Source organism: Conger conger, chromosome 5 (genome assembly GCF_963514075.1).
Source record: "Conger conger chromosome 5, fConCon1.1, whole genome shotgun sequence".
NCBI classification, from domain to species: domain Eukaryota; kingdom Metazoa; phylum Chordata; class Actinopteri; order Anguilliformes; family Congridae; genus Conger; species Conger conger.
In genome coordinates this window covers 13,928,924-13,955,540 of record NC_083764.1, presented here as the reverse complement: position 1 = coordinate 13,955,540, position 26,617 = coordinate 13,928,924, and the positions used below count along the sequence as shown (strand labels likewise).

Genomic DNA, 26,617 nt, shown 5'->3' with positions numbered 1-26,617 from the left:
CAGGTCACTAATTCTTGGAGATTCCCAGAACATTGCCATTGCCGACCTTGACAACTTGTCTGGTCCATTACGTCGATACTACATTCCAGGCCATGTATTGTGCCAAGGCCCGGCCTTTCTCCGTCATATCACGGCTGAACAAAATGGACCGCAACCTGAAACGAATGCCACCAAACCAAATTCAAATGCCATTAATGTAATGTAAAATAATCATAATACCATGAGTAAGTTTGCAGGATGGTCCAGACACACAAAAGGCTAGCTAGACTGTTCCTAACCTAGTACAAAGTCTATCCCTAACCTGCGGGAAAACAAAAAGGAGAGTCTTATGCAAGTAAACCTCCCTACTTTGAACTCAAGAGATGGTCAAACAAAAAGAGAATGTGGTCATTAGAAGGAGATACAGCGATGAAACAAAGGAAAGTACATTCTGTCCTGTGTTGACAAATCCCTCCCAGAATCCTGAGGTGTCGCAAGGGGGGACAGGTTTGGGGAAGTGAGGCCGTATTTCGCAGAGCGGAGAGATGAAGAGATTCATTTGAGCGCAGAGCAGTCATGAGGAGAGCGTTTAACAGTGTGACCCAGGTTCGGGCTCAAGTCCTGGGTTCCAGGGGAAGGGGACCCTGCTCAGCTGGAGCTCAGAGACTGGCACACTCCTGTACAGCTCTGGTGTACAGACAGCATGGGGCACACGCTGATGTGGTCAGGTAATAAGAACCCTTTCTCGCAGTCTTGTTTCTAAAGGTAACTTCAAATCATTGTTCCGGGAGTACTTGCAATGGAAGCAGTGGTGGAAAGTCAGAAAGTAAAATCCTGCCATGTGTTTCTCCCACCCATGAACTCGATTTATGTGGCTAATTAGTACTATCTCCAAGCTGAGGAATTAGCTAGTCCAGGTGACTGGAACAAAATACTGGTCACACTTTTTAATAAGGTTATATGAATTGGCATTAACTAATATAATTATTTAATAGTAGTTGTGAATTCATTGATGTGCAAATACATTAATTAAGCATGAACTTAACTTTTCATTAGCTAATGTATTTGTTAACAACTAACTAATGTATTAGGTAAATTCATATTTATACATTAGCAAACCATAGGATATACTTGATAATTGATAAACCCTTAACAAATACATTGATCTTTTTTCATTCCAATATGAGCTGGCATTAACTAATGTAGTTAACACGGACATGGATTAACATGGATTATTGATGTACAAATGCTTAAATAGTGCTGTACAGATAAACTTCTCGGTAGTTAGTTAACAATTACATTGGTTGATGCTAATTCCTGTAACCATATTGTAAAGTGTTTCCTATTTTACTTCCTGTTCCTGGATTTTCCACCTCTGAATGTAATAAGTAAATGTCCTGTGAATTACATTTTTTTGTAATGGCAGTTACTCACAAGGGTTGGTATGCACAGTATGAATAATATCTCACATGATGGATTTGTGTTTACTTTCACACTACATAATTCACTGTAGTATTCAGTACATTTCAATCTGCATCCATCATATAGCACAGAAATCATCACACACAAAAACAAAAAAGCTAAACGTGCTAAATAAAACCTAGTTTGAGGTATTTGGACTCAATGGTGGCAATTCTATTTAAATAAAAAAGCAATAAAATTATCATTACTTTCTCATTTTAGTTTCTCATTTAGTTTCTCATAGTTAGTTTCTTTTTACAATAGCACATTCAATTAATTTTCTACAGAAAGGAATGGTATAGAGCAATTTAGATTTTTTTATATAATACTGTACATAATTGCCTTCCTACTGTGCTGGATATATCCGTGAAAGGTATTTAGTCTCGACAGGGAGACAAACAAGGAATATTCCATGTTCACTGGAATAATTCCTGAGAGAATGAGCAGAAACTTAAAATCATAATAATGCTATACAGGTTAGATTATATTACAATATTTAAATGTTCCCAATCTACTGTTACTCATTTTGATTACAGTGGCTAGATTCCAAAGGAAACCAGGCAGCGTATTTCACAAAGTTATGGGAATAGGAACAAATGTACTTCTTTTAAAATAATCATCAGAAAACATACAAATCTTGTATGCCTGATTTATTTCCTGCCTGGCCACTAGTGGGGGCTGTTGCCTCATCTCCAGTGGTCGTGTTGTGCTACTTTTGAGCACATTTTCATCTGGATATTCAATATTGCTGTGAAGAAATGCCTTGAAACACAAACCCTAGGAATTTGAGCTATTTCTATCAGGATGTTCAATACCAGGTCCTTGAGGTCATGAAATTAAGATTTTCCATATGTCAAAAGCAATAGTTAAGATGTGAGCCTATTGGAGAATAAAAATGTATCTCCCTTCGAGGATGGAGGAACTGCCCTTACCCGCTGTAGGCCCACACTCTGTCAGACTGAAGATGCTTGCGGCACCGGTGAACCCAGCTGACATCAATATGGTTCAAGGTACAGTACCCCTTTGGGAAGTCTTGACTCAGGGAGGTCAGAGGTCAGGTGGTCATTAACCCATTTTATTTCCCACCCCCATTAAGGATGAATTCGGCTTTGTGGATTTTCAGTGAATTATGTTTTCTTAAAAAAACACATTTACCACAAACAGATTAGTCATCTTCCAAAAAAAGTGATTTTGTTAATTCTGCCATAGCCTGCAATGACATATGTGTATCCTGTATCCATCCATTTCCTGGAAAACTGTCAAGCTTAAATTTGTGGAAGAGCATAGTCAGCATTGTTCCAAAATAAAATAAAAGCCAGGTGGAATAATGGGCCTTTGTTTGTCAATCTGCAGGGACCTATCCGATTCTCCCACCATTCCCCGCTATAGGAGGAAATGAAGGAGTCAGTGAGGTGGTTGAAGTTGGCAGTGGAACCACCTCATTGAGCCTTGGGGACTGGGTGATCCCTGTGGATGCAGGTTTCGGTAAGGAAGCCCATCTGGCTTTGAACACTCGCTGGAAGCCATTTTGTTCACAAGAAGCATTCTTGGTTCAATTCAAAACTAATGTAACGTGAGGCTCTCGCCAGTTTCAGATGTTTTACTTTGGAAAAAATGGCACTAAAAAAAAGCCACAACAGCATAATTGACAGCATTAGCTAAGCCAGTCACAAAGTGGCTTGGAAGGATTCGTTTGTAAACAACTTTTTTAGACTAAGTGACTTAAGCTACTTTGCGGCAGGAACATGGAGGACGGAGGCGGTGTGTGACGCGGATGAGCTCATCAGGGTGCCTAAGGACATCTCCCTGCTCGGAGCCGCCACCATCGGAGTGAATCCCTGCACCGCCTACAGGATGCTGCACGACTTTGTGCCCCTATGCCCGGGTGTGCCGTCGTTCCTCCACAAAACCAGTCAATCCAATTCAATTTCAAATGATATACTCATTCACAGTTGGTACTTGAGCAGTTATTACGTATATTCTCAGTGCTGCTTTAAGAGTGGCACAAATCTAATTTTTTTTCTCTAAAGTAGAAAATATGACCTTGTTTTAAGTTTTAAGTATACTGTCTGACCCCATTGGCAATCTTTCGGTCTTATTTACCAAAAAAGTAACAATATACGATTTTACATCTGAATAAGTCTCAAATACTAAAATGCTGTGCATATTACTGTACCAATTCATTAAGGGCCTGACTTACTAAGACATGACTTTGATTGATGCAAAACACATATCACGACCAATCATTGATCATGTTATTGGTTTTTCTTGTGCTGAAAAGCTTAGCACATGCTGAAGGTCTTAGTAAATCAGGTCTTAAATGTACAATGCATGCTGCGTCCTAGCAGGAGATTGAAAACCTGATTTGCCGACATTAGTGCTGTAGTCCAATTTAGTGCACTGCATCAGCTGTCTGGATTCAGTGCACATTGCTGTTCAATGTGTTACAGTTAAAGAGCTGCAATAAGCACAATATACCACACCCTCATCCTGCCTTGTGTACAAACATGGAGGGCTACACAATAAACTTCATACGAAATGTCACACTAATGGCTTACTGCACTGCGTTTACATTGTTTAGGGTAGAAAATGGCAGCAAAATCGTACACCGACAAGTAATGTGCTTTAACAACCGAAAGTACAGAACAGGAATCGGAGGATTCATTAATTCTGCCTATCGGGGACACAGTTATTCAAAATTGATGCACAATACAGGAACTGGACTATTCATTATTTTTTGCCAACAGGGGGCACTGCTATTCAAAACGGGTGCAGAATACAGGAATCTGACTTTGATGTATTAATTTTGCTCATAGGGGACACTGTAATTCAAAATGGGGCTAACAGCGCAGTGGGCCAAGCTGTCATTCAGATTGCCGCAACCATGGGGGTGAAGACCATCAATGTCATCAGAGACAGGTACAGGGCACTCACACAGTCTCCGTCATGTTCACGCCCTGCTGAAAACACAACTCAAGCTAGGTTTTGAAACAGCTGGTAGCTGGCTGACCAGTTAGACCAGCTCTATGCTCAACATGGTTTGACCACTAGCTGGTAGTTAATATTTAAAGATGGTCATAGCTGGATTTTATACCAGGGTATGCATTATGCTCATCACAATATTTAATCAGCATTGCTTATGCACAGCACGAATGCAAATACTTAATAAATGCTCATGGCTTCAGACCCAACAGGTGGAACTTGGTAGAAGAGCTTAAGTCTATGGGAGCGGATTACATAGTGACAGAGGAGGGTCTGCAGAGCTCGGAGATGGAGACGATGTTTAAGGTGAGAGGACATGCTATGTAAGAGGAAGCAGCGAGAGAGTGTTAATCAAATCACAAAAAGGACCAGCTTCTACACACAAGACACAGGGCCTTTTCCACAAAGCAGAATTACTGAGTTAGCCAAATGCACAATGTAAAACCTGGAACAATTGTTGTTCCAGATTTGGATAGGGTCCGGGTTTTCCTTAGGCCCCTGAATTGGTTTTAACAAGCCTCTGAATTAGTCTTTATGATCATATGAATGTAGTTGCCTATACATTGTATTCAGAGTACACAGTGTTCTATTATACTGGATTGGAATTGTACTATTCCATGATGTAGCTACATAGTACCGAAGAGATGATAAATTGTGTTTCAGGATGTCCCGAAACCGAAACTGGGCCTGAATTGTGTTGGGGGACAAAGTGGCGGACTTCTCCTCTCCCACCTTGAGTAAGTTTTGAGGAGGCCTCTTCAGACTCTTTAGACTCTTCTGAGAGAGGGTGTTTTGTTATTCAGTTCTATTCCTGGACTATTGTACTGCACATACAGTAACCTAGTATCTAAGTGCTGACTCTCAAACACATTTGTCTTTGAGCTTCACAATCTTTATGTTGTTGATAACAATCTTGATTACTAAACAGAATATCAAGGTCGGCCCTCTAAAGATTGTGTGCAAGAACAGACGGGATGTGTATTTCTCCGTACAGTAACGGGGCCACGCTAGTGACATACGGTGGGATGGCAAAGAAACCACTTCCACTTCCAGCCGTGAGTGAGGCACCTCTTTACAACACAAACTGCCTTTAAACACTGTACCGAGTTATACATTTATACATTTTCTTGTTTAGATGTATGAAACTCAGATGTATGATTCCTTGTTGTGTTTCTGAACAGAAATTCCTCATATTTAAAAACATAACCTTGCGAGGGTTCTGGATGACACAATGGAAAAGAAACAACAGAGAAGGTAAAGGAGAATACTCGTAAAATCAGCTCGTTCGTCTTTGTAACTCAGCCAAGGCTGTTTGCGAGCTATTCATGAAATCAATTAAATTCGACTGTGTGTTACGCTGAATATAAACTCAGTTGAATGAACTCAGATTCCCATGGATGTTCTTGTTGCGAGTTCCCCTGCATTTCTACAGTAGGCTTGTGTGTGTCGCACTCAGATCTGCCCCGGCTGCAGTCCATGGTGAGCACCCTCTCTGGTCTGGTGAGCTCCGGGCAGCTCTCTGCCTCTCAGTGTGTCCAGGTTCCCTTCAGCCTCTACAGACAGGCCCTGGAGGCCACCGTGAGCTCTCATCAGAGGAAACACATACTGCTCATGTAGAGCGACGCACGCGGATACAAACACAGGCTATGACCGAAGCGGCTTACTTGCCTACTATCGAGTACACAACTTGTATAAAGGATTGAACCCGAGAGCGCTCAAGGAAAGATATGTGTTAGCTTTCGGGTCGATTCCAGGTGCTCTTTGGAAAAGGGTGCGAACTCAACTAAAAAAAGACGAATGTTACGAATGCTAACACTTCCATGTCGACATGGGTCTAAGCCACTATAGATGATGTGGCATAATTACTGTAAAAAGCCTTTATTTTAGTGGCAAAAAAGGAGTAAAAACAGAGGTACAAAGAAAGCAACCTACGTGTTATGGTAAACAACTGGTATGCAACTTGTTTACCATCTTGCATATGTCCTCAGAGAATGCTCAAATGCCATGTTCATTTATATATATTTGATGTTATTATACAAGATGTAGACAACTTTCACTAGTCATTCAGTCCATAGATATAATCCTCAACTCTACCGTTCTATACACAAATAACTGACCCTCAACAATTGACACATTCATTTCAGAACTTACACACTTGTAATAAAATCCATCTCACTCCCAAGGCCAGCATACTTTAAGCATAGGTTTATTTACAAAAATGGTTAGTGGTCATTTCTTAAGCATTAGGAACACGTACAGTGCAGTACACAAAGATATTCACAGTACAAAGCACAAAATGAAGGCAAGTCAAGTTATCATCTTAATCCTTTTTCGGACAATCTATGAAATGAGCAGAACCCAATTATACATTTTCCGTTTAATTTTCAAGTACGTCATAAATAATCGTACGCATTCGGTCACACTTTATTTATTTTTTTAAACATGCATATTCCTCAAAATATCCCAGCTTAGGAAGGGATTTGCTAGGATTTGCTGGAGATCCATGTTTAAAACTTTACCATTCAAAAAAGGTCGATTTAAGATTGACACTGCAGTAAATGCTAGCTCATCCCCCCTCCCCCACCACCACCCCAACACACACATACACACACACTCTTGGCAGTCTCTATGTGTAAATGAAAGGACAAACCGCAACATATCGGGGGACCATGACTACCGGAATGTTTTTTTTTTGTTTTGTTTATTTTCCCTTATTTTTATATATATATTTTAAATGCCAGCTGAAAATCAACATGGAAAAACTGTATCACTATTAAAATACTTAAGTGCTCCCAAACCCCACAGAACCCTTACACACATGTACTGAGAGCATATTAGCAATGCATTTGCATATAAGCTCATTAAATGTTGAAAGTCATTTGGCAGAGAATATTAATGTTTCAAGGGCAGTGGAAGTTATCACAATACAATAAGCAGTAGTGTTAATGTATTGTGAGGACACTTTAGGAAATGTTCTTATACCTTTAATCAAGTTAAAAATGGAAAATTGATAACTTCTGTATTATTTATAGAGAAATGTTATGGAATAAACCAATATGAAAGATTTAAGTGCCATACTGTGTCGTACTTTTGTATGCATCTTGACAAAATAGAACAATAAAAACAGGATGAGGGTGGATGTGGATGTTCACTGCTTTTAAATGGGTAAATAGAAAAATAACTAAATAGAAAAAATCCTCAACTTCGAATAAGGTTTATTAGTGTATTAGATTTGTGAGTGCTACAGCCTAAAACATTTTAAGTGCTGTATATTTCCTAAATTGCTTAGTCAGTGCTTACTGTACAGATCTACAGGTTTACTCAATACAGGCATTTCCTGTTTTAGTGATGTCACAGCTGTACTACAAAGTACCACTAGAGGGCATGCTTTCTTCTCTCATTCCAGCCCTCCATTCTACAGATCCAATCACAACTGAACTGCCTTACAAGCATCTAGTCTGCTTCTATGTGGGGGAAAGAGACTTTTTGAAGGTTGCTTGGTGGTATTGACTTGAGGTCCACTGAACTCCCCTTGACAGGTTATGCAGGAGATCATATCCTAAAATGTAATTATTTTAAAACTATTCTGCCAATATTTTTGCCAGACTTCAATATGCTATTTCACCATCATGAGTTATCCGATTATATTCTTTTAGTGGCGGCTGTGGGTGAGACCTCAAGCATACGGGGGCCAGATTTGTTAATATTTCTTTCCTCCTGCAGCAATTCATCAACATTGGTCACAACTGCTAAGTTGAACTTGGAGTGTTCTTAGTATTATGCAAATACTTAACTGCCGACTCATTTCCAAACACTTACCATTCCAAACACAAACAATTGTTAAGTAATTGATAATAAAAAAAAAAGAGAAGAGCTCTTGGAGACTTTTAAACGTAAATCCCATCAATAGATTATACACTCAGTGAGCATTTTATTAGGTATTTAGACTTTAGACTTATTTTTAAGATTTAAGTCTTCTGCTGCTGTAACCTATTCGCTTAGAGGTTTGCAGTGTTATATATTCAGATACTCAAACCACCCTGTCTGGCACCAACAATCATTCCACGCTCACATTTTTTCCCCATTCTGATGGTTGATGTGAGCATTAACTGAAGCTCCTGACCTGTATCTGCAGGATTTTCTGCATTGCACTGCTGCCACACGATTGGCTGATTAGATCACCCTAATGAAGTGCTCAGTGAGTGTATATCCCTACCACAGAGAGGAGCCATGTCCACATTCATACCTGGAACATTAATCTCTCCTCCTCCATAACTACGAGACCGCGTTTGAAGTCCTGCGCGGAGTGAAGACGTCGGAGAGTGGTTAACAGAAGCGGTCGGACGATGTGAAGAGCGGGTCTTCCCTTCAGGAGAATCACACAATAAGAGCTTAATGAGGACGAGCAGCTTGCGCCCTGACGCGCTTTTAAATGGAAGGCTCGTAGGCCCACGAGTCAGTCACGGTTTAATCAGCCCAGCGTAGGCCCTTACTGAGCACAGCTCACTTATTTTTCCCCCAAGGCACGAAGATAGCGACTCCGCCGTCGTGATAATTAGGATCAGAGGTCAGCCCTGCTTCTCTGCGAAGCGTTTGTCGAGGTGCGGCGTCTAAAAGCCTACGCCTGCGTTTCCCCTTTTCTCTCTGAAGAAGGTCGGTCGATGTGGAGGCGAGGCAGGTTCTAATGCTGGACTGACTTTATGACCCACTCCGCACTGGGGTTGACCTCCAGCAGGTCTTTCATGTACGTTTCCTCGTCCAAACATCGCTCCTCTGTTTCAGAGGAAACACAAAAGAAGTAATTAGCAACTCTCCAAGTCCTCTGTGAGCCATGCTAACAACAACTAGCGGTGGAGTGAGGTTTTATGAACATAAAATATCATAATGTGTGGAGTGACAGAGATGTCAATCGATGACTTGTCTGAACCAATAAATGCATTTCTCCCTCCACAGCGAAACACAGGGATTGGTTCAATTCAGCGAGTCACTGTGATATAATGGCAGCTCTGCCTAATTGGCTTAACAAAGCTTAATTTTCTCATTTCTACCTACAAACTACACCTTTGATCAGATGAGCTATATTTGCAGCCAAATCAATCACATTGCTGATAATAGCATAAGCATAGCATAGCATAGGTTAATAGATTTGTGAAACAACACACAATACATATAAAAATTCATTTATATGAATTCATTTATAGTAGTTAGCAAATCAACTAAGTTGATTTCATACTTAAATAATATATTTGCACAATATATTTATAATAATACATTTGTGTGAACAATTACAGCAGTTAATGGCAATTCATGTACCCTTATTGTAAAATGCGGCCCAGATTTTTTAGTTTGAAACAAAGATGCAACCAGCTGCAATAACCAGGAACCATGTTGCCTGATTAACAATTTCCACACTCAACCACCTTTACCGAGACCCCGTCATGACCCTCCGTGTGGGAGAGAGACTGAAGTGCGCTCATTCCCGATTTCAACGGTACGGAACAGCGGGAATACGCAGGAAGCTGGTGTCAGTGGTACTCACTGATGTTGCCTCCCATTTCATATAGGCTCAGTTCCTCCCTCTTCACAGAAAGGCCACTGCGGGAGATAGCACAACAGTCCCGTCAACGGACACTCTCCGCTAAATCTCACAGCACAGATGGACACTAATAACCCATTGTATTCATGGCCTGGAAGGGAAAAACCAGTGGTCACATGCAGCTCTTTTACAAAATATAACCAAATCAAATCTCGAGCCGGGCTGCTATTAAGAGAGATATTAAATTAACTACTAATGTTATTACGAGACATTATTAGTGTGGAGTATGCTGGCTTTCCTTGTGACCTAGCACTTAATTGATCAATAAAAGCAGTTGGTTGCACATTTAACTCACTCACATTTAACTCACCCTACTTTCTTTGGTCTGAATCAGTCACTGATTTTAAGGTGAAAACAAAAAACAGCACGCCCTGCAGCCCTCCAGGACCAGGCTTACCGACCCCTAGTATAACTAACATACCTGCTATGGGAGTAATAATATCATAAAAATATGTTACCTAGAGAACTCTTTTTATCCAATGTGACTAACAGTTGATTAGACTAAGCAGGGGGCATTCCCATCAGGAGAAATGTGGGGTTAAGGTCCCAACAGTTGTGCGGATCTTATCGTGGCTACACGGGCAGCCTGTAGTGTAGTGGTTAAGGTACATGACGGGGACCCGCAAGGTCAGTGGTTCCATCCCTGGTCTAATACAAATAAGATCCACACAGCCCTTGAGCAAGGCCCTTAACCCTGCATTGCTCCAGGGAAGGACTGTCTCCTGCTTAGTCTAATCAACTGTATGTCGTTCTGGATAAGAGCGTCTGCCAAATGCCATTAATGTAATGTAATGTACACCAGGGCTTGAACAGGCTGCCCCCTGCTGGGTTTCTCGGGTTAGTGCAACCACATGGAAAGGTGGAGGTTTGCTGACGCGGCGGTCCTCGTGTCGCAGCAGCGAGAGGTCATTATCGCCATCTCGGGCTCTCACCTCTCCTGACTGAGAAAGCGGGCGAGGATATCAGCAGCCTGCAGCTCCGCCGTCAGCTGGATTGCCATGGAGACCTTGGAGAACTGCGGGGCCTGCACTCTGATGAACCCCTGCGTGGCGTCCGCCTACAGGAGACCGCACGCGCGTGGAATGAACAGAGCAACCGTCGCGTCAGTTCAGCCTCCACTGCGCCGTCACAGTGCAGCACAAAGCAAACACCTTTCACACACAGGAATTACACTCCACTTTCATTTCATCCTCCGGGATGAGAGAGGATTTGCTGGCGGTTTTTCCGATCCCTCGGCAATATAATCCTTGTTTGCAAATCGCAATTAGAATATGTCTATTATGTAATTCCTTCATACGCCTCGATTATATAATTTTTCAAACAATAAAACAGGAAAACTGCAATGCCGCCTATGCCCACTAGATGTCACAGGGGGACCATCAAGTCATTCAAAAACAACCATGTAAAAAAAGCATGCTGTGTGATTTGAGTCATTTATTTATTAAAACTGGGGATTCATTTCCATGTGCCGTTTAGTGTTGTGTTGCCCGGCAGCAGGGTGGAATAGCGCACTTGGCAGCTGTGGTCAGCTCTCACCTCGGCCACATTCTTCTCGTGTTTCTCAGACTTCTCACGGTCATAAGCCATCTTCTTCAGAAGCTTCTTCACCGCCCGGTCACGGCTCTTCTTCTGGTTCTCCATGTTCTGTTTCCTCACTTGGTTCATGATAAATTTAGGGATCTGAAAGCACACAAGACAGACTTCGAGGAAGGTGGCACAGAAACCAAACAATCAGAATAAGAGTTGCTGAAATTGTTTGTGGTTTCAACAACGAAATAAGGTTGAGGTTGGTCAAGGAACGGTCTCTTGGCATACCGTCCAGAGAAGGTTCTGGTATCGGATGAGTAGGCGGACGATGTTAGCCGTCCCCGCCGCCATGACAAACTCCTGCTGTTCGCTAATCTTGCTACGGAAACCCTTGAACATGAATATGTTGGGAGCCATCACCACAGCGACGTTATTCAGAGTCATCTTGTTCTGTTCCTTGTGGTCAATCACCCTCCGGAAGAACTCCATCAGAGCCTGGAACACGACAAATGGCACCAAAGGCCTCTTTACACACAACTTCGGCGATGACTAACGGGTCTTGTGGTGTGGTGTTTAACCACTGAGTCATAATGAATTATATGGATAAGGGAACAGCTTCCTACATACTTTCTTGTACAGTGTTCAACCACCGTGATGGATTTTATAGAGGAGTAGCGTCCTCCGTTTGCATGGACTGATGTGTCCCTGTGTAAACTTGATTTATGACATCAGGGCTACCTTGAGCGTGTCACGGCTGGACTCTGGCAGCAGCAGGACGAGCAGGTTCAGTGCCTGTAGCTGCTGTTTCTTGTTGGGTAGCTCTGTCCATCGCAAAGAGAAAGGTCGATAACAATTACTGTACTGAACGTGTGTCACACTGCAGTCAAGATGCAAATTATTCATAAACTATGAAATGTTTGTGTGTGTGTGTGTGTGTGTGTGTGAGTGTGAGAGAGAGAGAGAGAGAGAGAGAGAGAGAGAGAGAGAAATGACAGAGCAAATGAGAAAGAGAAACTGATTTTCAGATAAGAAAACACTCAACAAAGCCTAAGATTAGCATTTGTTGTCAAAGTCCATCGGGTAAGAATGAGTGTTTGTGTGTGTGTGCTGAAGGAGTGTTTAAAATATGTGTATGTGTAAGGTAAGGGTGTATTGAGCTTCTTTAAGGTGTGCATGTATGAGAGTGTTTTGGTGTGTATGAAGGCACATGTGGGATATTGTGTTTAGGGTACGTTCAGGGGATTTACACTGTGTGTGTGAGTGTCAGACCTGGGTCAGATATGTCAGTTTTGGATTCAAATACTTTTCTGTGCTCAATCTTTTCTGTGATCTTGTCTGGTTCAATTGAGCCAACCAAGAACACCAGAAGGCAGCATTTGCACTTTTTGAGAGCATTTCATAGGTTCCAGTCCACCAGACCAGCTCAGTAAAATGTAAAAAAGGATTGGAATCCAAAACGTTTACGTATTTGACCCAGGTGAGGGGTGTGTGCATGTGTGCGCACGTGCGTGTGTGTATGTGTGCACAGAAACTCACTGAGCACAGCTATAAAGGCGTTGAGGTATTCCACAGTCAGAAGCGGGAGTGGCAGCTCTCTGATAAACAGCTTGAGCAGGCTAGCAGCATCGTGCTGCTTCAGGCTCTCCCAGGGAAAGGTGCCCTCGTAGAACTTCACCTCCAGCTCCTGGCATACGGCCTGGCACACGTACACACCAGCAGAGAGGTCATTCACTCCCACTGCCCAACCTTCACTACCGTATTTAAGAACAAGCCATGGTTCAACATGCAGCCATCTTGCGAACCATCTTGTGAACCATCAACAACAGAGGAGACAGTGAGAAGTGAACCGAAATGACTTCTCTCTAGGTTTGAAATACAAACTGACTTTCACTCTTGTGGCCGATCCGGGTATCCGTAGGAGGCCCTCTGTGTCCAGGCCTTCTTCCTCTATGTGGGAAATCAGCTGTGGATAGCAAATCACACCCCATCATGTTCACCAAATTCTCACTTCCATATATGCATCTGTCCACATTGTTTTACCACTTCCTCCAAACAACCACAGTTAATATGTAAACAAAAAATCGCAAAAACAACACAGGCTCATTTTATTATTGAATATTAACAAATGCATATTACTTTACACAATGTTTTGGTTCTCACCCTTTGTAGTATTAGTGGTACTTTGGTCCCTGGCATTCTCCTCTGGTCCTGCTCTAACAGATTGGGCAGAGGAACTCCAAACAGGCCAAATTCTACCAGAACACAGACCATGTCATGAGTTTCACCTGACATTTTGTGGTTAAACATCAAGCCTTGCTAGCTTACTTATGTAAAATACGTACTGCAAAAAATTAGTCTTATATTTAGACTTAATCTTATTTTTATAACTTTTTTGCTAAATGAGAAAAGTGGGTGGGGTGAGAATCTATCATTTCATGTGCCAATGGGGTGAGAAGATTTCACTTGTCAAGCAAACAGTAACCTAAAACAAGCTAATATTTTCTACTTGAGATAAAAAAATAAGAGCTTTAGCCTTATCACAAGACTAAAATCACTTGTTAAGACAGCCATTTTTGCAGTGTGTACTGTAACTCCCCACCTCACCTTTAACTTTGAGTTTGACTGCCTTGTGAGTCTTGAGGTCGATCCCCAATGTGTCAAAGAGTGCCGTCATTTCGATAAGAACCAAGCGCCGGACCTTCTTCATGTCCTGGGGAGACAGGTCCCCCACTTTGGTCATTCCAGTTTTGTCTCGAAGTGGTTTGAAGTTCTGTGAAATAAGAGAAGCAAGGGCTAATGAAGATAAGTAAAAATGATGATCAAGGGTGTAAATATTTATATTAAGCCTGTAATTCTGCATATAACAACCAGATTTCACAAAAAAAAACTAAATCGCTGAAGGGGTATTTCTAACAAGGACATTTTTGTTCTCTATTTTTCTACTTAATCAATCATTTTCAAACAATAATACAAAACAGCAGATTTGCCTTTACCAAGTAACATAAACATTATTGGTTCAGACCATTACATTACATTACATTATAGTAATTTAGCAGACGCTCTTATCCGGAGCGATGTACAATAAAGTGCAAATCACTTTATTACAATACCAACTTTTACTTTATTACTTTATTATTACTTTATTTAAGACCAGCTTCTTAAACCGTTTATGTGTCACATTCAATGGAAATGCGATGACAGCTGAATTACTTCAATAATGTGTACTTAGGTGATAAATTGAAGCCATTGCTTCACTTGCCAAAGGGCAAAAAAAAATATTGCATTCCTTTACACTAAAGTGCAGCACAGCAGCCAATCGTTGCACATTATTTTACTTCCTGTTTAGCAGCTGCCTCTTACGTCAAGGGTAAACTTTGCACTTAATGACAGGCCCTGCAAATCTGTGCCCGCGTTAATGTTTAATGGCTCTCACCGGCAGCTTGTCGTCCGTATCGCCCTGGGCCTCTCTGCCCTTTGACCCCTCCCTGTAGCTGAGGGCCTGCTCTGAAAAGGACACTTCAAGGTTGAGGGGTGTCTCGAGTTCAGACACTCCCTGCTCTGCAGGACTCTCCCCGTTCTTACAGACGTTACCCTCCTGACCTGCTAAGAGAGAGAAAATGCACATGAAAGATGAAAGTCCATTTTGTACATTTGTTCCGTTTTGCCATTATTTAACAAGGTAGGGCAAGTGAGAACTCTCATTCAGGTCTGTTGAGGAATCACTGCACAACACAGTGGGATTGTGTAGCTGACCACATAAAGGGACGGTGATTACAGTAGGTGGCCAAACAAAGAACCGGTTTTCTGGGAATGTAACCTGGGCAACAGGATTAAAATCCCCCTACTGGTTTACAAAAAGTTGACTGGGGATTTTTTTTGGAGTTGGCATTACAGTAGTCCATTGGGTGGTACATTCAGAGCCAGTCAGATCAATCTGGTTGCTACTATGCAGAGGCCATTAGCAACTCAAGCAGTGAGGTAGTCTACCGGGGGAGATTAGGCTTGTAATAAGACCTAAGTGAAAACATTTTTCGCTCAAGCAGAAAATATTAGCTTGTTTTAGGTTACGGTTTGCTTGACAAGTGAAATTCTCTCACCCTATTAGCAAATCTTCTCACCTCATTAGCAGTTTTTGTCTCATTTAGCAAATAAGTAATGGAAATAAGATTTTAAGTCTAAACATAAGACTAAGTTCATTGTTAAGACTGACTTATTTTTTGGGAGGTTTTTTTCAGTGCACTGTGGGATTACACCGTGTTTTCACCATGGGGACACTGATGGCTGACACACAAGGCCATGAATCAGACTCTGTGCACAGTGGTCACGGTACCGGCTGACCGGGCTTACCCTTTTACGACCAACACAGAGCCCCTGAATGGACAAAGGGAAGAGGGATTCTTGGCGGTCACCATGTAAAGGTCAGCAGAACTACTTCCTGTGCACGAGCGAAGCACGTTTTCAGATGGATAGAGAAGTTCGCAACTTCTCTCTCTAACACCTTATCAGACTCAGAAATGCTCAAAATTCTCCTGCTTTTAAAGGAAGACCAGGAACCCAGTAACAAGCAAATATTGTGATGGATGGATTTGTTTAAGCCCTCCATGTTTTAAAGAAACAACATAAAATAAACCATAACAGTAGCATACATTTAAGGCGTCTAAGGCGACTTTTAAAGGAGTTCATGAACTGGTTTAAGAAACTCACAGTGGCAACAAAGATAAACAACAATATAAGCCAGCAAGTCACAGCCTGTTTTTGATTTTCCAGTACGGCTAAGATGTCCCTTCAAACGAGTAGTCCAAAAAGACAACAGTGATTGTGAGCCATCTGATGTGATGAATCACTGACAGAAGACAACAGAGTCTCTGTTGGGCAACAAAGATAAACAAGCTGAGGCTGGAGTCGGACAGTGGTTAATCGAGCGCGGTTCTCAGGACAGACTTTTGAGCTGGTGAACCCCTACAGGTTTAGAGCAAGCACAGATCTGTTACACGTACCAGCTGAGGCAACATCCCCTTTCCCATTTTCACTTCCCTGGTCAGGCACAGTTTCAAGCTGAAAAACAAAATGGTGGAAATTCATTTTCTTCAGTTTCCCAGCACATACCTTATTAATAACAAAAATCATATCACAGTTTTATCAAAGTGAAGGCTTTTCACAAGAAATGCATAACTTAGACAAAGTTGATACCAAAGTATTGTATGGTATTTTATTATCTTTTTAATGTAGCTGAAGAATCCAATGGATGGTGTAGGTTATTGTGTTTTCAGTCCTAAATGATAATTAAGTTTGAAAAAAGAAAACTGCCCAGAGATGATGACAACAGAGATTTTATAACATACTTGCCTTAAAGGTGCCTTTATAAAACATGAAACGTGAGTTAGCAAGTTCATCCAGTGTATACCTCAGTGAAAAATTCAGCATAGCTAAAATGTGCCTAACTTTTGGTAAACATTACCTTCCATGTAACTGTCCATTAAAAGGAAACCTGAATCTCTAACTATTAACCTTTACAGTCCCAAGCCCAATATCAAGTGGCTCAACCCAAATCCCAAGGGGCTTTGGTTTTGTTTGAGAAAGTTGGGAGAACTCAGTGGGGTTTTAATCTATTAGGGGCTCAAAACATTAGTATAGCAGATATTTTCATTGGACAGAAAGGTCCTAAAAACCCTAACCCATATGGCACTCTTGGGACTGAAAGGGGTTCATAATATGAACTACTACTCCCATGGTAGTAAATGTACGGTGAGAAGGTTGGGTGAGTGCCCACCTCGGCCCCCTGTCTGCCCGGAGGCTTGAAGATGTCCCTGACGTCAGGCACGTGGTGCTGCTTGTTCTTCTTCCTCAGGGTCTGGTGCACCGTCTCCACCCGCCTCTCCACGGCGGCCGCCTGCGTGCGCGTGAGGGTGGACAGGAACACCACACTGTCCTCAGGGTCCGCCGCTGACTCAGGGTCAAACAGGGTGGCCAACCCGGCCTCCATCAGCCAGGCCTCTTCCTGCTCGCCCTCTGAGGACAGACAGGGGACATTACAGACGGACGGACGGACGGACAGAAGCACACAGAGCAAAAAAAAAGTCTGTGATAATGAGTTTTAGTCTTGAGACTTTTCTTCTCTCAACTTCAAAACATTAGTTTGTTTTAGGTTACTTTTTGCTGGTCAAGTAATTGTCTTACCCCATTGGCAAATCTTGAAATGAGTCAGCAGTTTCACCTCATTAGCAATCGTTTTGTCAAAACAGTACTTGAAATAAGATTTTATGTTTAAATGCAAGACTAAAATATTTGTTAAGATGGACTTATTTTTGCTTTTTGCAGTGCACACAGGGGGGCCCCAAACAATACAGATGTGGGGCGCCACAGACACAGACAAGATGAGAAACAAACGTCAAAGACAGACAGAAAAACCTGGTCTTAATTAGCTCACCATGTTCTGAACAGTGCAGTTTCATGACGAAGCTTTGGTTTATGTGTGTGTGTGAAGTAGAATTCCGTTTTCATAAAGATTTGGTGCAATTCACATACGTGATCCATTTCAGCATACTGTGACAGGGTAATAGTGCTCCACTGTGACATTGTGGTGAGGAAACTGTTGCTAACAAGAGACTTATACGGCAGTGTACAGACCATCGTGAGCTAACATGGTCTTCCAAACACAGGGGCCTTGTGCAGTTATTTGGCATTTTCTCTATAATTATTGGTCCAATTCACATCGATCAAAGTGTTTTAGTGTCTGATAACGTCAATAAGCAACCATAATCATAAACCACATTCCTCAGGAGAAAAACTACCATTGAACGGAAGTTAACTTCTGGGGGAAGCGGCCACTTCCCCGTGTTCCGTTTACACGGTGAGTTTACATTAGTTGGTTAGAAAAGAAGCTTGTGTATATTAGTTCAGGATGAGGGAGAGTTCCGACATAGGGAGCTTGAACTATAACAATGTGTTTATTCACATCTGTAAGGCTATTTATAGGCTATTTATAGAGTTTCCTGAGCGTAGAGCACACATTAAGGAATGGCTATTGTCTTTTAACATTAACAACATAGGATGAAAATTAGATTCATCAAACCACAATGTGCATTGCCTTTTGATAATAAACTCAAACTATTGTCCAGCAAGCATTATGCCTGCTATTTATTCCAGGACTCAGGCAGAGTCCATGCCATCACCATTTCCTTTACCAAGGGGAATGCCCAAGTCCAGTAGATACCAGTACATCCACTATGCACACGTAAACCTGGTAAATCCCAGTATATCCATGAGATTAAAATATCTTCAGTAGGCTCACTGTAAAAAAAGTATTTCTTAACAAGCGTTTAGTGTTGTAATGAGATTAAAATCTTATTTTTTTCTCTGAAGTAGAGAATTACCATTACAATTTTCTTACCCCACAGACAAATCCTGAATGAGTCAAGCTCAGCGGTATTATTTTTGTCTTATTTAGGAAGGAATTAATAGAAATTAGAAATTGCAGTATATGTACGTCACAGTAGACATCAGAATAACTAGTAGGCCCTACTACAGTACATCTAGTAGACCTCTAAGCACATAGCTGGCTGAAACATATCAAGGGCACCCCTCCACATCTACTGGGCTCCAGAACATCTCACAGGTCCATACCGTCAGCGACCTTCAGCTGAACCTCCTCCTGCGGCTCCGTGTCAGGGCCCTGCCCCCCGCTCTGGTGGATGTTCTCCACCTCCGTCCAGTAGTCGTCCATCGACAGCTCGTCCAGGGAGTCCTGGGAGTTGCAGCGGTCATAGGGGGGCTTCGCCGAGGCATTTTTGGGTCGGCTGTGGACGATGTAATGTCCGGTTCTGCGACTGCGAGGAGGAGAGGTGAGATATCAAACAGGATTCTGTTGAAGCAGCTTCATTAAGCGGGGATTGGAAACGACGCTTCGTTCAAAATTGATTTACTGTGTTATTCCTTCCTTTAACACCCTTCTGGAAAGGAAGCACATTTTCTTTCTGTGATTAAATATTATTATGATTATGAAGTCCACTGTGATTACAATCCAGTAAAGACTGTAGAGGCTCTGGCAATATTGATGTTTACTTGTCTACCCTTTAGCACCAATATGATGAATGAAGAGGCTCCACAGTAATGAGGTCAACAAGATCCCCAGTTTAATTATTAGTATCATGGCCATCCAAATAACAATTACAGTGATGCATTACTGGTCAATGTGACACCAAGGACATAATTTGCAGCTATCACTAATCCAGAATTACCTTTCAGGCAATGGCATGGAGCAGAAGAGTGGTTACTTGGTCTTACTTAGAAAATGAGCACACACCTTCTCTCTTACTTAGGCTAGGTCAACACACACATACACAGAGGCATAAAGGTTAGTGGCACCCAGCTGATAACTGGCAACAATATGTTAAGTTGCTTGTCTTTAAATAAATACGGTGCGGTTTAAAAATAAGGTGCCATAGCAGCAAGCCGTTAGGTTTATGCGACAGTGCAGCCTGAATGCGTGGCGGTCAGTCGGGGCCTCCCCTGTGGGTTTCGGAAACTCCCCCCCCCCCCCCCTGAATGAGGCAAAAATAAATCCTGAAACCTCAGCAACTCCCCGGTACCAAATTACTGCTGCTTACGCACTTCAAACGGCACTCAGTCAGTCTAAGTCAGGCTAGATCAAGAAAAACCTACCTACATCTTATACTAGGAGCACATTCGACCACCCGCAACGACGTAGCAAACATCCCACGGTCAACAAGAGTGTACACCGGACACATCACAAACTGAACTTGCTTAAATGTTGTATACCGTAGTTTCGTTTGGCTGACTAGCCGATGGATGAAGGGAACAGAAGGATGCCTGGACGCTCTTTTTGGGAGACTGGACTGTAAATTAGACGTCTCAGCGCATTCGAAGGCCTGCAGCTGTGCCGGCTAATATACCGCGCTAAACACAAACTGAAAAAGTCTGGGTTCTTGGCTCCACAGGCACAACATGAAAGCTAGGAATAAAACAAAGCGCCTAGTGAGCATCGTCTGAAGACCGCGGAGAGTGTAAAACAAACCCGTCCTTAGCTCCGGGCCACAGGAAACGCAGAGGGTGTCAATAACAGTTGACATTTTTAGCACAGGATAAAGAATAACCTCTTCAGCTTAGAGGTTTGGGGCGTATCGTAACTCATGTGCGTTACATCCAAATGGCATTTCAAACAATGGATGGGAGATATATGAAAGATATATGAATACCTGAATGTAAACACACTTGCAAATTCACAAATGCGTATTGTCTATATAATAAACATCAAATTCATGACAATAACATTATCATCTGTACTATGCAACTAGTCAGCTAATAGTCAGTAACATTTAACTAAAAGCTACTCTGAATTTGATTGATGTAATCCCTCGTGTAAAATCCAGCTATGAATAGCTTGAAATACCAGCTACCAGCTGGTTCAAAACATAGCTTCAGCTGGTCAAACAATGTTGAGTATGGAGCTGGTCTAACTGAACAACCAACTACGAGATATTTAAAAACCTAGTTTGAGCTATTTTTTTCAGCATGGATGTGTCTTACTGAGGAGGTTTCTACAGAAATCTAACTTTTTAATTCATAGACCTATCTTATTGACCTTCTCCGTCTGGACAGACATGTACAAAGCACACCGCCTTCTCTCATCGATTCACGGTCGACCGGCTAAACCGCGCAGTCTTTGTGCTGAAACACTGCACTTACACAGCTGTTGAAGACAGAATGACCAACCTGAGTGACTTTGCAGTGAGGCGGTGAACACCTTGACAACTCAAACCGGCCCTCCCTAGATGATGCTCAGGCTAATTTTGCAGCCCTATGCGGGGCAGCTGACCAGAGCCACTGTCAGCAGCCGATCCCAGCCCCTGGGGCATATCACTAAACAAGTGGCCAAAACCTTCACTGAACACACCCAATAGCTCACTACTACGGACATTTTCTCATAGGTCACTTTCTTCTGTGTCACCTGCAGAGGATGTAAGCAGTAGTCAAATAAAATTAAAAGTATCTTTCAAAACTATCAACTTCATATCTCCAAAGTGACTGTGTTTTGTTCTGTTCATAATATTAACATTTCTGAGGGAATTTATAACTGAGAAACAGTCCATTGAAATAAGTTACCAGCAGGTGAAACATGTAAACAAACTATTTTTAATGCACAACCCACACACTGAAAGATTAACATAATTCCCAATTTCTGGCCTGCTAAAAGTAAAACCAAATTGGAAGATTGCTCGAACAGAGAACAGGGAATGTCAAGTAGGCCTTTAATCTACACAATACAAATGTTGTTTTACAAAGGGCTTGATTCACATATTAAAGGTCAGCCATCTTGTGGACTCTCTGAGTGACGGATGGCTGGCTCACCGAGACAAAAAGGGAAGCAGGCTCTTACCTCTGGCCGGTATTGTGCCAGGTAATTTTGCCTATTCAAATGAACTGAAATGCAATACAGACCCTTAGTGACGGGAACCAGTGGTACACGAATGAGGCACGAGTAACCAAACTCTCGGGGGCACCCGATCAGCGTGGGGTCGGCAACATTGTGTGCCAAATGCAGACACAATGAAACGTGCAACTCCACCAGATTTTGGGCAGTGAGATTCCAAGTGGTTTCATTTTCCTTCTGTGTATCTGACCTTCCCTGGAGGCCTTTTAAGGGAGGCGGGGGGGTAGGGGTGGGCGGGCAGGGAATACACCAGTATTTCCCACACTAAAATGCTTTTTTAAGCAATTTCAATATTGTAAAACCCTCAACTTTCCCTCAACTGGGGATTAAGTACAGGGCATACAGCACATATGCTGCACTGCCTGAATTTCCACTAATGCAGTGGCTACTGGATTGTGAAAGTGAGGTGGGCTGTGAGTAAATACATGCAGAAATGTACAGAACATTACGAACAGTACTTTCCACTGACGTGCACAACAGTCAAATGAAATACTGCACTATTACCATGCGTGGTAGCATACGTGCAGGTGTTACGAAACGACTTTCGAGTTCCAGATCCATGTCTGAGCAAAAAGAACGGGAAGAGAGGAAAAAAAGGAGCAGCGGGACCAGAGCATGTATTTGCATGTTGAGTTCTGTTCTCAGATCATTTTGGAACATCTGCTCCAGCTGCCGTCAAAGGCAAATGGCCGTTTCATGTCTGTGCACGCTCGGCCAGGGTAACGGATAGCGCGGCGGAATGGATGATGAGCCCGCGGGCCCTCGTGACCGTCATTCCTGAGCAGAACGAGGCAGGCGTGGGGACGGGGTTCTGTTGTCTCGGGCCTGCGAACGTCACCCGATCCCGCTCCGTTCACAAGGGGAGGACCAGGTCAGACACAGCAAGATATCGCAGTAAAGGGTTAGGAGAGATTAGCCTCGGTTTGTAACAGTGACGAGGGACACAAAATGTAGTATTTTCATGTTTCCTCGTGCGTTTTTTCCAAGACCTCAGTCAACTACAGTTTACCAGTAAGCTAACAAGGGGGATTTTAATACTAACTCAAATAAATTATGCAAACAGAGCATCAACAGGTTTATTTTAAACTAGGGACACCAGGGAAACCCTGAAGCAATATTTACAATGGAGCCGCAATCTCCAATACATACATCATGTAACATTTAAAAAAAATGTTCTGTCAATGGAAAAGTAATATAATTACACACAGCAATCAGAATACTATGTTCACAAATATTACTCCAGTGCAGCGCAGACCCGTGGTGTTTACACCATGTGTTTACACTGTCGGAGACATTGTGAGGTACGTGGTCTGAGTCAATATGATGTTTTATTTACAGCAGGCTTAGGGTATGTACCTCATTACACATCAGTTCCCAGAAAATGATGCAAATACTTGGAGCAAAACAGGCTGAAAGGCAAGATGCCCTGGAGCGATCCTGGGGCTGTACTTTTCTCTTGGAGGTTCACAAAAGATGTCTAACAATATTGATTGGGAAAGATAATAACAGAGTTTGGCTAACAGATATTGAACACATGCTGTAAACAATGTATGGATTGGAGACGGAATAAAAGTTTCTTCCTTGTATCAAATTTTCACTGTGATGAATCGAGAAATGTAATTAAACCTAGCATAGAAGGAAACATCCAAACATCTTCCGATTAGCCTATATCTTCTGAATTAAATGGCTCAGGCAGTAAGAGCAGTTGTCTGGCAGTCGGAGGGTTGCCGGTTCGATCCCCCGCTCGGGCTGCGTCGAAGTGTCCCTGAGCAAGACACCTAACCCCCCAAATGCTCCTGACGAGCTGGTTGGCACCTTGCATGGCAGCCAATCGCCATCAGTGTGTGTATGAATGGGTGAATGAGAAGCATCAATTGTACAGCGCTTTGGATAAAGGCGCTATATAAATGACAACCATTTACCATTTGGTATAAAATCCAGTTATGTCCAGTTTGAAATACCCACTACCAGCAGTTTCAAAACACAGCTTGAGCTGGTCAAGCCATGTTGAGTATGGAGCTGGTTGAGCTGGTCAACCAGCTACCAGCTGTTTCAAAACCTAGCTTGAAAGTTTTTTTCAGCAAGGATAAGATAGTTCTTATCACTGTTTATGGGAGGGGGAAATAAGACCTGCAGCTAACCGGGTTTAAAATTATCACTGCAATGCATAAGAGGAACCAAACATGTATACGAAGGATCGAATCCAAATCAAATTGCATGGTACCACTACAGATGCACCAGTCCAGATACAGCAGTCCTGCTGTAAATTCCAATTGGAAGCATCCTTACAACACAATTAAACACATCCTAAAAGTGACCATAATTCCATTAATGTGATGGTAGGGAACATTTCCACCTGAATAATATTGTGTAAATCCAGCAACTCAGGTATATCTCCATGTGTGATGAGCTCACCTTCAAAATAAAAAGCACAGCCTATGTGAGAAGGCCACTGTGTTGAGGTTTGCAGTAATATTAATTTTAGGATGTATGCAAAAATGAGAATCAGCGAGCAATGGCCACACCATGCATGAATAAAGCTACAGACCCTTACAGATATCCAAAACAACCCTGGCAGCATTTGCCCAACGTTGCCTGGCCACTGGGGAGTTCTTCCAGACACACCTGGTGAACGCAGACACCTGTATTCAACCCTGGAATCTCCTGCCTGCAAAACACCCTTTCATATCACAGATGGCGGCAGGCAAATGTGGGCAGGACAAATCAGCATCCAATTTCAAAAACAGAACCCTGCTCCTTCTGAAGCCACAAAGTTTGTAAGGAGCTTCCAGATACGTTTTTCTTACTTTGTGGTCATGCAGTGTAATTGATGTGTGCTCAAATAAACAGGCGATGTGGACGTAAACGTTATTTTAATAGCTGGTTCGCAATTCAAGATTTTGATGAGAGAAACACCCTTTCCTATCCTAGGAAAAGGGCCAGTTGCATGTATTTAATGATTGTATTTCCTACTGTGTATATGAAGCCATTGTATGTAATCAGTAGCCAACTACATATAATGTTCCGGTCATAGTTTACCGTTAAATAGCAATTACTAGCAATAACAGAACATTATTGGTTTAACTAAATTCCTATTAAGTTGCAACCTACGACAACCATTCAGTTTAATGCCAGTAGCCCATGCATGAAACCAGAACAAACAGAGGCTAAATAGTAAATAAGTCAGTAGTCTACCATCATCGTTTTCTACTGGAAGCAAAAGAGAACACGGACCTTTGCACTTTAAACTACAAATGCAGTTCACAATAAAAGGCGCAGTAACAATATGCTTGAAAGCAAGTGTCTCACCTCGTAGCTGAGGATTCGGCATTATCGTTAGAATGTATAGCCGACGTTGGTAAGGCTTCGCTGTTGCTGATATACCCGGTGAGGACAACTCCCTGTGCGTCCTGCTGTCGACTCATGTTGCGCGCCGCATTATTATGGAAGTTAGTCGGAACTTCGGATCACCAAAAGGACCGCGTACTAGAGTTCTTCCCTGTCTTAGCAACATGAATAATCATTATCTTACAGCTCCTCCCAGCACTGCACACAGCTATGTAATACGGGCGGAGCCGCCTTTAAAAAAGTGTTTTGGAATACACAGCGGTTATCCTATGTAGGTCATACAACGGCTTCGAATATATTTGAAGATCAAACTATTTGCTTTCATTCAGTTATAGTGTATTTATCCATATTGTTTACTCCCCCTTCACTAAGTAATAATTGGTTACCTCCCGCAGTGCTCAGCGAGGTTATTATCAAGCATTCTGTACCTTGTGCTCCAAGACCGCTCACTTTATGTTATTGTGTACTTAGGCCGCCGTTTTTTCATGATTTGTTCGCGTTCCTGGTGCTTGCGAAATTCATTTGTGTTCACGGTTCACAGCCGCGCTGTCTGTCTAGTTTTGGGGGATTAAATAATTGGGTCAGATCATGTGTTGTATATTTATTTTGTGCCTCGATTTATATGTAGACTTGTTCTCGTATATCCATTATTCGCATCCAAGATCAGAGTAGCCTCTCCATGTTGTTAAACACTGAAATTAAATGGAGCCTTCTGAATACGCAATGAAATATGTTTTGAGAGCAAGCACTACGTAATCGACCGTCTCCATTTGTTATGAACAAAAACCCGTCTTATAAGTATTTGCATACTTCTAATACATTTGTATGAACACACTGCAATAGTAGGCTAGGCTATTGGTGATTAGTGTAGTACATACAGGTTTCGAACATTTATTTGCAACGGCTATTGCCTGCGGTCAATTTCGTCCTACGACTCACGCTTTTCATTAACATTGCTGTTTTTCTTTGCAGGACACGTCAATAATTAATGACAATACAAATATGTTTATTTGTTTTCAATGCTCTACGGACATGAACATGGAGGGAAGGGAATAACATAATATGCTGCCATAGATCGTATTTTCATTTTAAGAAGACCCAAAAGAAAATGCGCAGGACTGAGCGACGTGCATGGAAAGTTCTCAGTTCAGCTCGCTTGATGAGTTTGTCATTTGATCAGCAAAAGCCATATCAGCAACTGGGTTTCCAGCAACAGTGAGCACACACCATGGCGCCCTCTGCTGTCTTTTTCGGCGAATTCAATGTCTGTCACC

At 42.2% G+C, this 26,617-nt stretch overlaps 2 protein-coding genes across 5 annotated transcripts; one reads left to right on the top strand and one right to left on the bottom strand.

Annotated features, from left to right (window-relative positions):
• Positions 1-510: 510 nt before the first annotated feature.
• Positions 511-7,487, top strand: LOC133128426 (enoyl-[acyl-carrier-protein] reductase, mitochondrial). Its single transcript, XM_061241938.1, has 10 exons — positions 511-707; positions 2,353-2,450; positions 2,794-2,925; positions 3,182-3,325; positions 4,257-4,359; positions 4,626-4,728; positions 5,086-5,159; positions 5,417-5,477; positions 5,604-5,676; positions 5,879-7,487. Exons 1-10 carry the CDS (start codon positions 556-558, stop codon positions 6,037-6,039), a joined length of 1,101 nt encoding a protein of 366 aa, XP_061097922.1. The 5' UTR covers positions 511-555; the 3' UTR covers positions 6,040-7,487.
• On the bottom strand, positions 6,613-25,520 carry arhgap18 (Rho GTPase activating protein 18). Of its 4 annotated transcripts, XM_061241936.1 has the most exons (15): positions 25,305-25,519; positions 19,169-19,371; positions 17,316-17,554; positions 16,543-16,600; positions 14,979-15,148; positions 14,150-14,315; positions 13,706-13,797; positions 13,431-13,508; positions 13,082-13,241; positions 12,284-12,366; positions 11,834-12,040; positions 11,555-11,698; positions 10,951-11,075; positions 9,962-10,017; positions 6,613-9,195 (listed from the first exon to the last, which is right to left on the bottom strand). In XM_061241936.1, exons 1-15 carry the CDS (start codon positions 25,418-25,420, stop codon positions 9,104-9,106), a joined length of 1,989 nt encoding a protein of 662 aa, XP_061097920.1. In that variant the 5' UTR covers positions 25,421-25,519; the 3' UTR covers positions 6,613-9,103. The 4 variants fall into 4 exon arrangements, with proteins under 4 accessions (XP_061097920.1, XP_061097918.1, XP_061097919.1 ...); XM_061241934.1 differs by lacking the exon at positions 9,962-10,017 and having other exon boundaries at positions 25,305-25,520; XM_061241935.1 differs by lacking the exon at positions 9,962-10,017 and having other exon boundaries at positions 14,979-15,145; positions 25,305-25,520.
• Positions 25,521-26,617: the final 1,097 nt, after the last annotated feature.

Bases quoted from the DNA above. Each gene is read 5' to 3' on its own strand.
- LOC133128426 (XM_061241938.1), top strand. From the start codon at position 556: ATGAGGAGAGCGTTTAACAGTGTGACCCAGGTTCGGGCTCAAGTCCTG. The intron at 708-2,352 runs GTAATAAGAACC...TCTCCCTTCGAG, and splicing joins GCACACGCTGATGTGGTCAG to GATGGAGGAACTGCCCTTAC. The intron at 2,451-2,793 runs GTACAGTACCCC...GTCAATCTGCAG, and splicing joins TGACATCAATATGGTTCAAG to GGACCTATCCGATTCTCCCA.
- arhgap18 (XM_061241934.1), bottom strand. From the start codon at position 25,420: ATGAGTCGACAGCAGGACGCACAGGGAGTTGTCCTCACCGGGTATATC. The intron at 14,316-14,978 runs GTGAGAGCCATT...CTTATTTCACAG, and splicing joins ATACGGACGACAAGCTGCCG to AACTTCAAACCACTTCGAGA. The intron at 11,699-11,833 runs GTATGCCAAGAG...GTGTGCTTTCAG, and splicing joins ACCAGAACCTTCTCTGGACG to ATCCCTAAATTTATCATGAA.